Source organism: Astatotilapia calliptera, chromosome 16 (genome assembly GCF_900246225.1).
Source record: "Astatotilapia calliptera chromosome 16, fAstCal1.2, whole genome shotgun sequence".
Taxonomy (NCBI): Eukaryota; Metazoa; Chordata; class Actinopteri; order Cichliformes; family Cichlidae; genus Astatotilapia; species Astatotilapia calliptera.
The window spans coordinates 18504696-18518385 of NC_039317.1; the positions used below are offsets into that span (position 1 = coordinate 18504696).

General features: G+C 41.0%; 1 protein-coding gene across 8 annotated transcripts in view; it reads left to right on the forward strand.

Moving 5' to 3' along the window:
* Positions 1-13690, forward strand: part of zmp:0000001200 (dedicator of cytokinesis protein 9) — a 73020-nt gene that overhangs the window by 39616 nt on the left and 19714 nt on the right. For all 8 annotated transcript variants that reach the window (XM_026144454.1, XM_026144456.1, XM_026144455.1 and 5 more), the window contains exons 4-15: positions 1213-1295; positions 2171-2240; positions 5560-5655; positions 6006-6140; positions 8868-9042; positions 9646-9698; positions 10453-10527; positions 10620-10760; positions 11585-11797; positions 11908-12030; positions 12385-12467; positions 13345-13467. In XM_026144454.1, the coding sequence (XP_026000239.1) occupies positions 1213-1295; positions 2171-2240; positions 5560-5655; positions 6006-6140; positions 8868-9042; positions 9646-9698; positions 10453-10527; positions 10620-10760; positions 11585-11797; positions 11908-12030; positions 12385-12467; positions 13345-13467 (1370 nt within the window). The remainder of the gene's footprint in view (positions 1-1212; positions 1296-2170; positions 2241-5559; positions 5656-6005; positions 6141-8867; positions 9043-9645; positions 9699-10452; positions 10528-10619; positions 10761-11584; positions 11798-11907; positions 12031-12384; positions 12468-13344; positions 13468-13690) is intronic.

Genomic DNA, 13690 nt, shown 5'->3' on the forward strand with positions numbered 1-13690 from the left:
CGGGACTATTTGTGCCCTTTTTTCTCAGTAAAATCTATTTATGGTACAATACACTGAAATTAAGTTCGACTAATTTGATAATTTATCAAGCTTCTGTTTGTTCCCTGTCATTAGTTATTACTGTCAGTGCTGAGCCTTGATCATGTCTTGCTGTTGAGTGGTTCAGCCTGGTTTTGGTCAGCTGTGGCATCTTGAAAGTCCAAAAGGGCAAAAAGCAAATAAAATCACAGGAAGTTCACCAGATGTGACATTTTATTGATGTAGTGCAGGATTAATTAAAAATATACTTATCAGTAACTCACAGTTGCTGCTGATTAAAACGATGAATCATAATCATCCAGCTCTAGCAGAGCTTTTTAAGCCACACACCAGCTGAAAACCGACAGTTCTCCCTCCAGGTCAAAGGTCAGCATTTAGAGCGCCTTGTCTGAAGTCAAGATACTGACACCTGGTTAAGCGCTGTGTGACATCACCAGGACAGCTGTGGAGATTAGCCCAGCGAGAGCCTCTCCGTTTCCGATTCGCCTCCTGATCAGGTTGCATTTCATCTCCCTGCAGGAGCAGTTCTTGTAAATGGCGTGAGTTTCTGTAGAACAGATACCAGGGAGCTGCACTTGTGACTGACTCTAACAATGAACAGATGTTTTCTATCCAAGGAAAGGAGGACAGCGAAACACTCCCAATTTGTGTTGGTGGACGTTGGATTGTGGCAGAGTCACCGTGCATACACTCCTCCTTTTTTATCTCAAGGAGAAGCTTTAATGGTTGAAAATATTAAATATTGTCCTAATGTGTATGTTAGTGAGTTGTCTACTGGAACTTATGAAAGACTTTTTGAAAAGAAGACACTGTCAAACATCTTTGTGAAGCATCTATTTGTCACTAAGCTACTGAAATCGTGCAGCACTGAACTAAGTAAGAGCAGGGCTTTCTAAATCTGTTAACCATCTCACCAGCAATTCGGACTAAACGGACTCACATCCTAAGCCTCAAATTCTCATCAGATGGTTCGACAGTTTCTTCAGCTTTATCAAAGTGATGATCCTAGTGGTATATTAGCTTCATGTAGCATGTTGAGATGAGAAAATGGAAACACATTTAGAGGGGACTGAATGACACCCAGTTCCAGCCTTCACATAGCCCTGAATTGCTACCTCACTGTGTCAATGCAGTGCTACAGTGGTCTGTAATTAATTTCTGTTGTCTCCTCAGTGCATTAAGACCTACAAGTCAGACTGGCATGTGGTCAACTACAAGTATGAGGACTATTCAGGGGACTTCCGACAGCTTCCAAAGTAAGTCTATAGTTAAAAAATCCTCGACTCAGCACTACAGTGTGGTTATAGAGGTGCCGTCACATTGTTATGAGGGGTTAAGAAGAACTGCTATGCTATACAGCTGGTTTAAAGCTAAATCCTGCAGTCACACAGTTTTGTTTGTTTTAGCCCGATCACACACGCAAGCTGTCGCCTATTCAGTTTTCTGTGTCTGACAACTTGCGTGACTTAATTAGAAGGAAACACAGCATACAAATAACTGTTGCACACATTTAAAAGAATGTTTCCTTTTCCTAGTGCATTGAGCAATTTCTGAACGCAACCAGTGTGGAAACCACCCTCATTGTTTAGAGATTGTGTCATCACCTCCAGCTTCTCCCGTAAAGAATCCTTATTTTATAACCAGCGTGTTAGAAAATGAGCTGACAGTGACCTTGTTGGTACAACTGCTGCCAAATGTTCTGTCACTTTACTGAATCTGGGGAAGTTGAAACAATGCATCGTGACGTCGGTCGCCAGTTTAAAAAATTAACAGTATTTTTAGATGGTGATTCTCACCTTTTGGCACCTGCTCATTTTCCAGCAAGCTGTGTGTGCGTTGTGTTTCCACGAGGAGCCGAAAAGTCGTTTGTGCTCCTCTTGAGAAAGCCTCAAAATGTAAAATGACTTATTATAAAAAATAGGGAAGAAAAAAATTTGAATGATCTCACCAAACCGCTTCAGTCACACATGCTGGATAGATTAGCAAAGCCATGAAAGAGCCATCGTAAGCTGTCTATAGTGCTCTGTGTGTGTATGAAAAACCTGCAGGCTTTTGTTGTTGTGATGAATAGATTCACTTGACATATCTCCCCTTGAGCTATTATACTTACACTGTATTTGGGTTTTTCCAGTAAAGTGTCCAGGCCTGATAAATTGGCTGTCCATGTATTTGAAGTGGATGAAGATGTCGACAAAGATGAGGTGAGTTCTTTGTCAGAAGATATGGACGGTGTGAAGAAACACCCATTGCTTATTTTTAGTTTCTAGGGTGCCTAAAGTTTCACGTACTGTAACTTAGGGACACTTTCAAAGTGAAAAAATCAAATGTGTATATTTGACCTCTCCCTGATTGTGCTTATTTAACCATCAAAAGACCAAAACAGCACTTAAAACTTAGAAACATTTATGAATGGATGTTTTTTTCTTTTATTCATAAATAATGCACAAACATTGTTATGAGGAGTTTTAGCCACTTTATTAGATACACCTGTTCAATTGCTCATTAATGCAGATATCTATTCAGCCAATCGTATGACATCACATGACCATTTAGGAATGTAAAGATGCTCCAAATGACTTATTGAAGTTTAATCCAAGCTTTGGAATAAGAGCAGAAAGGTGACTTAAGTGAGTTTGAAGGTGGCATAGTTTTTGGTACCAGACAGAAATTCAGTTTTCAGAATATTTCAGAAAATGCTGATATGCTGGGATTTTTAAGAGAATGGTCAGAAAAAAGAAAATATTCAGTGTGCAGAAATTCTGTGGGTCACAGGAGACTGGTCTCAGTTTCTGCTGCAACGTTTGGAAGGTGGGATCAGAATTTGAAACATGAAAGCATGGATCCATTTTGCCACATAGAACACGTAGTATCCATGTTCTGATGGCCGCTTCCAGCATGACACAAAGCTCAAATCTTCTCAAACTAGTTTCTTGAAGATGACAACGAGTTGACTGTATTCAAACGGCCTCCGCAGTCAAACGATCACAATCCAACAGAGCATCATGGATGTGCATCCAGTAACTATGTGATGCTATCATGTAAACATGGACTAGTTCTCAGGGAACATTATTGAATCTATCCCATGAAGAATTAAGGCAACTCTGAAGGTAACAGAGGATCGAACCCAGTACTAGCAAGGTACCTTTAAAAAATAAAAAAATAAAAAATAAAACGTGTGTTTGATACCAAATTACATCCAGTGTGTCAATGTGCAGAACAGAGCTCCATTAATGTTTGTAATGCCACTAGTGAAAGTCTGTTGATAGATTCAGGTTTCCTCCTGCACAGTAACAAGGTTGCAATAAAAAGAGATAAAATAGCTCAGGAACTTTTAACAAAGTTTGTGGACTTTTTGATTAACTGGATCGTGATTTTGAAAAAGCTGAGTTTAGTTGTCATTTAGTTCTATTATATTTAACATAGTCCTTCAATTCCTTGTGAAACTTGGCAACTGACAGGGGAAAAAAACTAGATGGATAAATGGCACTGCGTGCCAGAGAGAGGGGGAGAAATCCCAGCGTTTAATTTGGGTGTGAACTGTTCCTGTAAATAAGAGTTCATGTTAGTTTTTAGTTTTTCGCACAGTTGAGTTTCTTGATTCCTCTTGATGACACGAACCTCACCCTCAAAAATGTTGTGCACTGTTAAATTTCACTTATCCCCACTTACGCCTTTCATGTTTTTATTGTACGGCGATAAAAGGCATTTTTGTGTCTAATAGGTGAGTTAACAGTAATTACAGCGTTGCACGTGCACCATGTATTTTGTTTCACATTGAAATTTAAGGGCTCCAGTGCAACATTTGGACCTTTTTATCCTCTGCTAATTCATGTATGACAGAGTGGGTGTGCAGTCTTGTACAGATTAAACAAGTGCTTGTTGTCTTTGGAATGACTGGGAGGAATTCACAACAAGGAGGCTCATAAGTCACCTGACAGACACTCAGATTTGTTGGGAGTCTTCAAAGCCTTAAAGATAATGCGGAGCTGTTACAGATACAATTGTTAAGGTCACACCGCTTCATAGGATGTATGATGAAGATCCTGACCTGCCCTTGTTGCACAATATGTCAAACTGTGCCTCCTATAGGCAAGAGAGTATAGGAGCTGAAATATAATACATGATCTTTAGAAAGATTTCTAGAACTCAGCGCTGCACAATGTATTTTCCCTTTTAAATAAAAGGAGCTTTGATTGAAAGAAGTGCAAGTCCCCAGAGAGTAAAATCTGGGAAAGGAGGATTGGAAAGACTTCAACACAATAGAAAGGCTCATCCTTCACGACCCACACTACAGAATATTTTTAAATGGGGAATTTCCTCGTGTAGATGAGAGAAAAGGATATAAAGCCTTCCTGTAAATTTCCCGAAAGAAATCTTCGTGCCTGTTCTAACCGTACATTGAGACCGCATTCACTATCAGCTGTGTAATGTGGTTTATCTGCACTTTGTCTGACTGTAGATTTTTAGTGTGGCCTTTTGAGTTGGGTTTTTTTTTTTTAATCATGTCCTTGACAAAGTTTTCTCAGGCAAAGAGAGTTCTGAGATCCTAAACTCAGAGACTTTTCTGCTTCTCTGCAGACCTGCAAATGTTGTCTAGACACTGACTAGTGGAAATGGGACTCTGAACCTTTCCAGGTGCTTTTCAGCTCACTTCACAAACTTCCACACTGAAAATATTATAATTCCTGCCAACGCCCAATAAAGCAAATCCTTTTTGCTTTATTGGGCTGAGAGAAGAAGCCGGACTCAAATGATAACATCTTGAAAGCCCATTCGCTCTTCTCATTGTACTCTTTCAAATTTGGAAAGTGTATCTGCAAATGATATGTAAGGCTGATATAAACCTGGACCAAACTATAGAGTTTGACCGCCGTATCTCCTCTTTCATCATTATTCCCCTAATTAGTTTATTTTTACAGATCACGAGAGCGGTGTTTGTGTGAAAGGCGTGATCTCATACAAACCTCCGTGAACGTTTGAGATGACTGGGCCCATGTGTCACAGATCTGCTATGAAAGCTGAGATATATTTATTTAGTTTAACAGTCATAGTTTGTTTTATGTTCTTCTGCCTTGGTTGTTTGGACTGAGAAAGTCCTACATAGTGCCGGGATCTGTGTCATCTCAGACCACAAGATCAAAGACTTTCTGCACAGCAAGACAGAGCTTTGGCAGGGTGGGGCAATTGGTGACATATTATTGTATGCCGCTTCACCGCAAAAATGTCCAAATAAAGTCGCACAAACTTTTCTTTAGATAAAATCAGACATTGTTTTGAAATGTATACATGATGTGTGTGTGTGTGTGTGTTTGGAGCACGTTGTCTCCATGTTTATTTACTGCAGCTTGTTTCAACCACACACACAAAAAGAAAAGTGAAATGATTTAATTCCTGAATTGGCACATTTGTGCATATGCTATGAAGACGACTAGATTTTAAATCTATATGGCTGGTTAAGATGTATGCATTATCCTTTTGGTGTTATGTAATTGTCTGATCTTGTGTCCTTGTCTCCTGCAGGACACAGCCTCCTTAGGCTCCCAGAAAGGTGGAATCACTAAACAGGGCTGGCTGTATAAAGGAAACATGAACAGTGCTATCAGTGTCACCATGAGGGTAAGGTGGCAATAAAGACCACATTAATTGACTGTATGATTTATTTTTATTTTTTTCAACCCAAGTAATCGATTTTGTGCAAATTTTTTAACATTTACTAGTTCCAGTTTTTCAAATGTTGGGGTCTGTTTCTTTTCTTTGTTTTATATCATGGCACCCAAAATGTTTTGAACCAAATGAGCACATGACGCCATCTTTGTTGTTTATTTCACATTTTGGAAAGTTCTCCTCATTTTACTATTCCATGTTTTTTCCCCTTCATATGACCACTCGCTGTTCAGTTTAACCTGTTTTAGTTATCTTTTTGCAAATACAAATAATTCTTATTTCCTGTCTTTCTTCTTTTTCAGTCATTCAAGAGGAGATATTTCCACCTGACTCAACTTGGAGATGGTTCTTATAACTTAAACTTCTACAAGGATGAGAAGATCTCCAAAGAGCCCAAAGGAACTATTTTCTTGGACTCCTGTATGGGTGTGATTCAGGTACATTAAGGCAGTGATTGCTAAACCTCATTGACCCAAGATGACCTGCATGCTTTGCCAAACGGGATATCCCTGTCTGCACATGTGGTAGTGTGGCCCCTGGGGGAAAACGCAGTTTCCCCAGAATGAACCGGTATTATAACGATTTCCTCTTTCCAGTTGTTTTCTGTATAAATGTATTTCTCAGCATTCGGGATGAATCACTATCTGTAACAGGCAAAATTTGAACTGAAATTATTCTAACAGTGATGCGCTGCTGCTGAAAAGTGAGCCCGTGAGAGCTTCTCTTCTCCACTTCTATGAAACCTGAGCTCGCTCTACCCCAAGGTCGTGTTTTTCTGCTGACTGTCAGCTGTTGAAACAAGGTGAATGCTGAGGTCTCGATTCTAAGCACTTTCCCCGAGCCTCACAATCAATGCCACGTGCTAACAGCTGAATGTAGGCCAACGCTCACTGGATGCATTATCATCTATCTACAGCGTGAACAGATGGAAAGAACCTGTTTTTTACCTCTGAGGCACCCAGCTGGCTGGGTTACCTCAAGTGTAAGCTGAGGGGAGTGTGCAGGATATTTGAATGCTTCAAGATGTGTGTGGGTTATAGCGGCTGTGCCATTCCTCGGGTTTGCTGAACCTCCACGTCGCCCAGTTTTCAACCAAAGACCCCTGCTCGTATAATTGCAGCTCCTGGCTCAGTCCAGCAGCTTCACTGCCAGCTTTCTGAGCTCATTTTTAACAGAGAATCTCAGTAATTAAAAGAAAAACCATTTGAGGCTATTTTTTAAAAATCATTGTGTGACTAAAAAGCTCAGCGACAAATCCAACACACTCAGTGTTGTTGATGTGGACTACTCCAAACTGGTCTCAAGAGCTGAGATATAATGGGACCAGATTATAAATCAGTGATAAAGAACATTTAATTTGATCCTTTTTCCTTATGCGTCTTACGGGAGTGATTTAAGTACTGCGGTTATTTTGCGGTCTTCTGTTCGCGAGTGTTAGCCAATCAGAAGAAAACTGGCTTAGGTGAGTGGAGACTTAAAGAAAGAGGAGCTAAAAGGGTGTTTTTTTCCCCACACATTGGATGAACTGAGGGGCTTCAAGGCCAAGTATGACCAGAAATAATGACTACAATAGGTCCACTTTAATGAATATTAAAGCTAAACTGCTTTTCCTTGTTTAATGATTTAAGCTGGCCCAGATGAAGTTGCTCCATGAGTATAACTGCAGTTGTTTTTAACGCTGCAGCTTAGAGATGCTAAAGAGGCTTCAAGCTGAGCCTCAAGCTGGTCCTCCACTTTGTAAAGACGCCAACATACAGTCAAACACACACTGCATTTGTCATATATCAACTGACCAGGACTCTCTTTGTAATAACAAACAGCTAAAAAATGTTAAGTGTTCTATAACTCAGTTTTCCAAAAGTTTTCCTTTCTGCTCTCTTCTTTCTTACTCTTTAAAGTAAGGATACAGAATCATTTTAAGGACCGTCGAGTCAGTTTCCCTGAGTTGAGTCTCCGACCTCAGGTGATGACACTGGTTAAGTCTCTTTATCAGGACTCTGGTTTTATTTCTGTCCCAAACACCCCTCTCTGTGTTTACTCAGCTAGTCTGCAGATATTGTCTCTCCCTCCCAGTCACTCCCACTACATTGCAGGAAAGCTGCAGAGATAACCACCATAACACAATCCAGTGACTGTTGACAATAATAAAATGGCTCCTCTATTTCTCTAAAACAAATTCTTCTGGAGTCGTTTATTAAAGTACCCTAATAAGCATCAGACCTCAGAGTCACTGAGTCATAGACAAACTGCAGCTCAGTCAGCCCTCATTGGTTCTGAATGGGCTTTAATAGAATAACACGAAAGCCCAAATGAGGCAGTGGCATCAGCCTTCGTGGCTGTTTTGAGGTCATCACTGGCAGAAGGGCTTTGTTATCCAGATGTAAATGCTTCGTCCCTCCATAACTCACGTTCCTTCCATTTGCTCACTGCAGCATTTAAATTAAATTTGAGTTTCGATGCTTACATGTTTACCAAACTTGGACTCAATATTCAAATATATACCAGGTCTTTATTTTTGAAGGTTTTAACCGTAGATTACAATGAAGTGAGGGTGATGGTGGAATAAGAGCAACTACTGCCTCATGGGGCCGTGTTCTCTTCAGAGAGGGGGGTGAAACATCCCTTCTGCCATGTTCACTATGTTCACTACTGGATGTTTGATGTTTAAAAGTGAAAAATTAAACTCAGTCTGTCTGTATGAGATTCCACTGATCCAATCTATTCAGTAATAACAGGTCTTTTATTTTTCTATCGTTATAATTTAAATTCAGTTTAATACATTTTTATTTATATAGCTCAAAGTCGCAACAGTAGTCTCAAGGTGGTTTATGTTACATGGTAGAGACTCTATCATAATACAGAGAAAACCCCAACAATCAAATGACCCCTCATGAGCAAGCATTCGGTGACAGTGGGAGGGAAAAACTCCCATTTAACAGGAAGATACCTCCAGCAGAGTGAGGCTCAAAGAGGGGGAGCCATCTGCTACGACAGATGGGGGTGAGGCGAGGAAGACAGGACACAAAACACACTGTGGAAGAGCTAGCCAGAGATTAATAATAACTAATGATTGAACGCTTGTTTTGCAATGTTCAATAAGTTTTTATCTGCACTGTCTACAACTCTTTCCTTCCTTTTTATCCCCCACCATGCCGTCTCTGCAGAACAACAAGGTTCGAAGGTTTGCTTTCGAGCTTAAGATGCAGGATAAGAGCACCTACCTGCTGGCTGCAGACAGCGAGGCGGAGATGGAGGAATGGATCAACACGCTCAATAAGATCTTGCACAGTAGCTTTGAAATCGCCATGCAGGAGAAGAGAAATGGAGACATTCACGATGGTATGTGTGCATTTGTCTGGATTCTTCCACATGAAAGGGAGTCTTTATTTGTTGGTATTCCTGTCGAGATAGCTTCCTTATTCTGGGAAAAGGTTTTGTGAAATTGTGCAGATTAATGAAGAGAATTTTCATGCTTAGTCAGTTATTAATAAGGGCGACCTTCTCACTTAATCTCACTTTTTTTTCCCTGGCCGTGTGCATGTAGTATGTGGAGATGTGATACCAGACCACCCAGGCTTTTAATACTCACCTCCTGTCTCACAGGAGGCTTAGCCGTGAAGCAGAGAGGCTGAATGCCTCTGCATAAAACACTCCGCTAATCTTTCTAATTCCTCTGCTTGTATTAATCATCCTGTGCATGAGAGAGGGGAAAGAATAAAAGCGCTATTGCGCTTGAAAAGATCTGGAAGCTTTCTTTTAAATATGCCACTGAGACCTGCAGTATCCCCATCTCAGTCCCGGGTGATTCCTGCACAGCTGAATTACTGTTTACCGAACTTTCACGTGTCAGTGAGTGATTAAAGAGGTTTTACAACCCTAGGTGGTTTTTCTTAAGGTTTACATATTTTCCCCACACCCATTGTTTCTTGTATTTTCTGACAGATGATGATCTTGGAAAGTCAGACAGCTCCTCTGGCAGTATGGACAGCTTTCAGGTAGGTCCTACTTTCTCTGTTGGATGTGCATGCAATCTCCTGTCCTCACTGAAGGAGCAAGAAGGCACAGAAGGAACCATCCTTGCTACAAACATGCGTCTTAAATTTAGATTTAAATGTTGAGGGTGACACAGCCAATTTCCCAGTGATTCATTTGAATCACTGGACCCCTCCCTCCTATTGGCCTTCTCAGGATTATATCTAATATGATTTTTCCTTTAAGAGCGCGTTTTGCCCAGAATATATACAGAATGCATACAGTCAGCAATATCCAATCCAAGAGACCCAGCAGGGAGAAAAGCATTAGGAGCTTTGATGATTTTTGAGGATAGAATCCTCTCTGGTATTTAACGGGGAAACTGTCTGACGACTTGCAGGCTGCAAATATTTTTCCGATATTTATGGTGGTTTTTTTGTTTTGTTTTTTTTAAAAGCTCTTCTTGCTGTTATTGTGATGAGTGGTACGTAATAGTAAAGCCATATGTGCATGGAAACTGGTGGTAACAGTTGGGTGGAAAACAGTTTGACAGGATAGAGTGTGCTCCAGGGAAATGTGTGCTGGTACCACCTGACTCTCACCCCCGTCTGCACAGCACAATCGGCCTGTAAAATATGGAGCCTGACTTCCAGATCGGTGCGAATGACAAATGTTCTACTAATAAAAAAAACAACTCGCCGTGAATCTCCCGGCCAGCGCTTCCACTGTTTCAGACAGTTTGCGGTTCAGTTTAGGAAATGCTTTCCTTCTCCGCAGAGCACAAGAGATATAGAGTCTAGGATGAAGAATGAAACCAGGCTGAAGCTGTTCACGCTGGATCCGGACACACAGGTAAATTAAGGCGCACTAATGTTCACTTTGTCCCATTTGGTGATAACACCCGACCCAGTTTAATGCCATACCGTCTTTTGAACTATCTTTAGAAACTCGATTTCTCAGGAATAGAGCCAGACGTGAAGCAGTTTGAGGAGAAGTTTGGCAAGCGTGTGCTGGTGAACTGCAACGACCTCTCGTTTAATTTGCAAAGCTGCGTGGCTGAGAACGAGGAAGGGCCAACAACAAACGTAAGCTGGATCTCTTTTTCTTTTTCTTTCCGCATCAGGCCTTAAATAACAGAAATATCATTATCTGCCTGACTAAAGATGGATGAGATGGGTTTGTTACAGCAGGCCGGATGGACTTGTCTTATTATTTGAGCTGGTGAACGACTCCCGTTGGCATAGCAACCAGCCTCCAGGCTCAGAAATGGCAAACAATTTGCGTAATGAAGTCTGCTGTCCTGCTGTCCCTCCCAGCTGAAACTGTCTATTAAAACTTCAACATGGTCCACGCGCACGCAAAGCAAATGCTTCGAAGTGCGTTCACGCAGCTCCCTCCACTGAAATTTTACAGCAATAGCTGTTAGCTGTCCGTGAGACACGTGTCCATCAGTCCAGCTTTTTCTCTGATGCCAGTGGTCAAATATATTTATATGTACTGTAAAGTCACGTGACACTGGATCCACTGAAATACTACAATGTAATTAGTTATATTTATGCTTTTATTATTTAATACTCTTTATTTTTATCTACACTACACCAGTGCACATCACATTAAGTTCAGTAAAATTAGTTATTGTTAGCTGTGGCTCTTGGGAGCATTTTATGTGGCCTGTAGGCACAATAAAGGACAAATACACTGCTTTTTTTTATCAACATCATACTTTATCCTTTAAAGTATCTTTTATCCAAGTCATACTTTGATATCTTAGTGTAGTACAAGATGAAAGGAGCCATCATAGCAGCCCAAAGACATCACAGCATACCTAACACATGTGCATAGTACTTTAGTCTGATTGGCAGGACTATCAGACTCGTTCTAATAAATTGACACTGTGCTCTTTCTCCAGGTGGAGCCATTCTACATCACCCTGTCGCTGTTTGACATCCAGAATGGCAGAAAAATCTCCTCTGATTTCCACGTTGACCTAAACCACCCCTCTGTCAGGGGCATGATGCCCAATAACAGCAGTCAGTATATGAACGGGGGAGGCGATGGCCGACCCGACAGCCAGCGGTTGATCCACGGGATGCCAGAAGCAGCCATGCAGTATCCCAGACAGGTAAATAAATACTTGAAAAACACTGATTCTTGTTTTTCTTCATCTTAATGACTGCACTGGGGAAATCTACCAATACATATTCAAATCTGTTCTAACATTTCGATTCATAGGGAGTGTTTTCGGTAACATGCCCACACCCAGATATCTTCCTGGTGGCCCGCATAGAGAAGGTGCTTCAGGGGGGTATCAACCACTGTGCCGAGCCATACATGAAGAGTTCAGACTCCACCAAGGTACTGACCCCGTGTTCCTCTAGAATCAGCAGATTCCACCAAATTATTCCACATTATGCAAAGATAATCTTCCCAGTTTGCAATCGCTGACCAGTTGCGCAGAAACTCAACAAAAGCATTGACTTTGGCTCTACAAAGTAGGTGCACACCCCGAGGGCAGAACAGTGGGTAGTAATGTGATTCAGTCCAGCATGTTGGTCGAAGGACTGTGTGCGTGTGTTTGTTTTCTCAAATGTGTGCGTACTCTGGTTGAGATTGGCAGCTTGCTGAATATTGTTACAGTTACTGTAAGAGACGAGGTCCAGCTTGTGCGTGTTTGTGTCGAAGCTCAAGCGTGTTTCTGTTTTGCACCAGGTGGCACAGAAGGTCCTGAAAAACGCCAAGCTGGCATGCAACCGGTTAGGCCAGTACAGGATGCCTTTTGCCTGGGGAGCAAGGTACTTTTCCTCCTTAAATACATCTGCATGCTATCTCTGTGAGTTTTACATCAAGACCACAATTCAAACGGACATAAACCAACTCCACAAGTGCTTAAGGAAGTGATTTTATAGTGATTTTAAATCCCAAATGTCACCAAACATTGCTGCGATTAAACCGTCACAGAGAAAGAATTAAGCATTAAGAATTAATTGCTCTACTTCAACAAATCAAGTTCAAACAGACTTAATGTTTGAGCCCATAAACTTAGCAGGAAAGCATTGACTGAGGTCAAGACTGAAAGGTGTTTTCCCATAGTCTTATATAGGAGCCCAGGTCTTTTTGCATCCAGAGCTATCGCCATCTGGTGGCCTTCAGCGTACCCAAGCATACGTGTCATTAATGTTAGCATCCTGTTACAAGCATTGTCACAGGTGGATAGATGCTTTCTTCTGCATAGCCCTGCGGTAGGTGAGTCATGTGGGCAAGGGAAACCTCTACAAACATTATCTTTAAAACTGGACAACATGCACTAACATGATCTAGAAAGATGAAAGTCACTACAGGGCAGAGAAAAACATGTAATTTGATGTTTAAAGTGAACTATTCCTGAAGGTTTTCTCTTTTTTATATCAATGTATGCTTAAATGTTGGGTGCGCTTTTAATACTCATTGTGAAACTGTTTCCCTGGGCTCTAGTGATGATGATTTCTTTGATTTGTGGTCTCGTGACATATTATACACTCAACATTTACTCCAAAACCTGAATAAATAAAGAAATGAACAAATATTGTGAAGTCTAGTGTAGTCCAGCAAGCTATCAGGTCTCCTTTGTTCAAATATAATAATCGATAAAAAGGAATTTAGATGCCTCTGACTTTTCTTTTTTTCTTGCAGACCTTTGTTCAAAGATGCTTCAGGGACTCTTGACAAAACTGCTCGCTTCTCCGCTCTATACAGACAAGACAGCAACAAACTGTCCAACGACGATATGCTCAAGCTGCTGGCTGATTTCAGGAAGTTAGTAATGTTTCTCCACTCTAATATAAACTGTATGAATAGTTTGCAGGTGCTCTGTAAGGAAAATATGAGCCTATAGGTTGGGTTTTGGCAAAATGCTGGACTATTAGTATATAAAAATCAGATCGTTGCTCAGAAGTGTTAACGTGTTCACATACGGCTCATCGAATTTCTCGACGTCAGCCGCCTGTTTCTTATTCGGCCTGTGGTAAACGATAGCAAA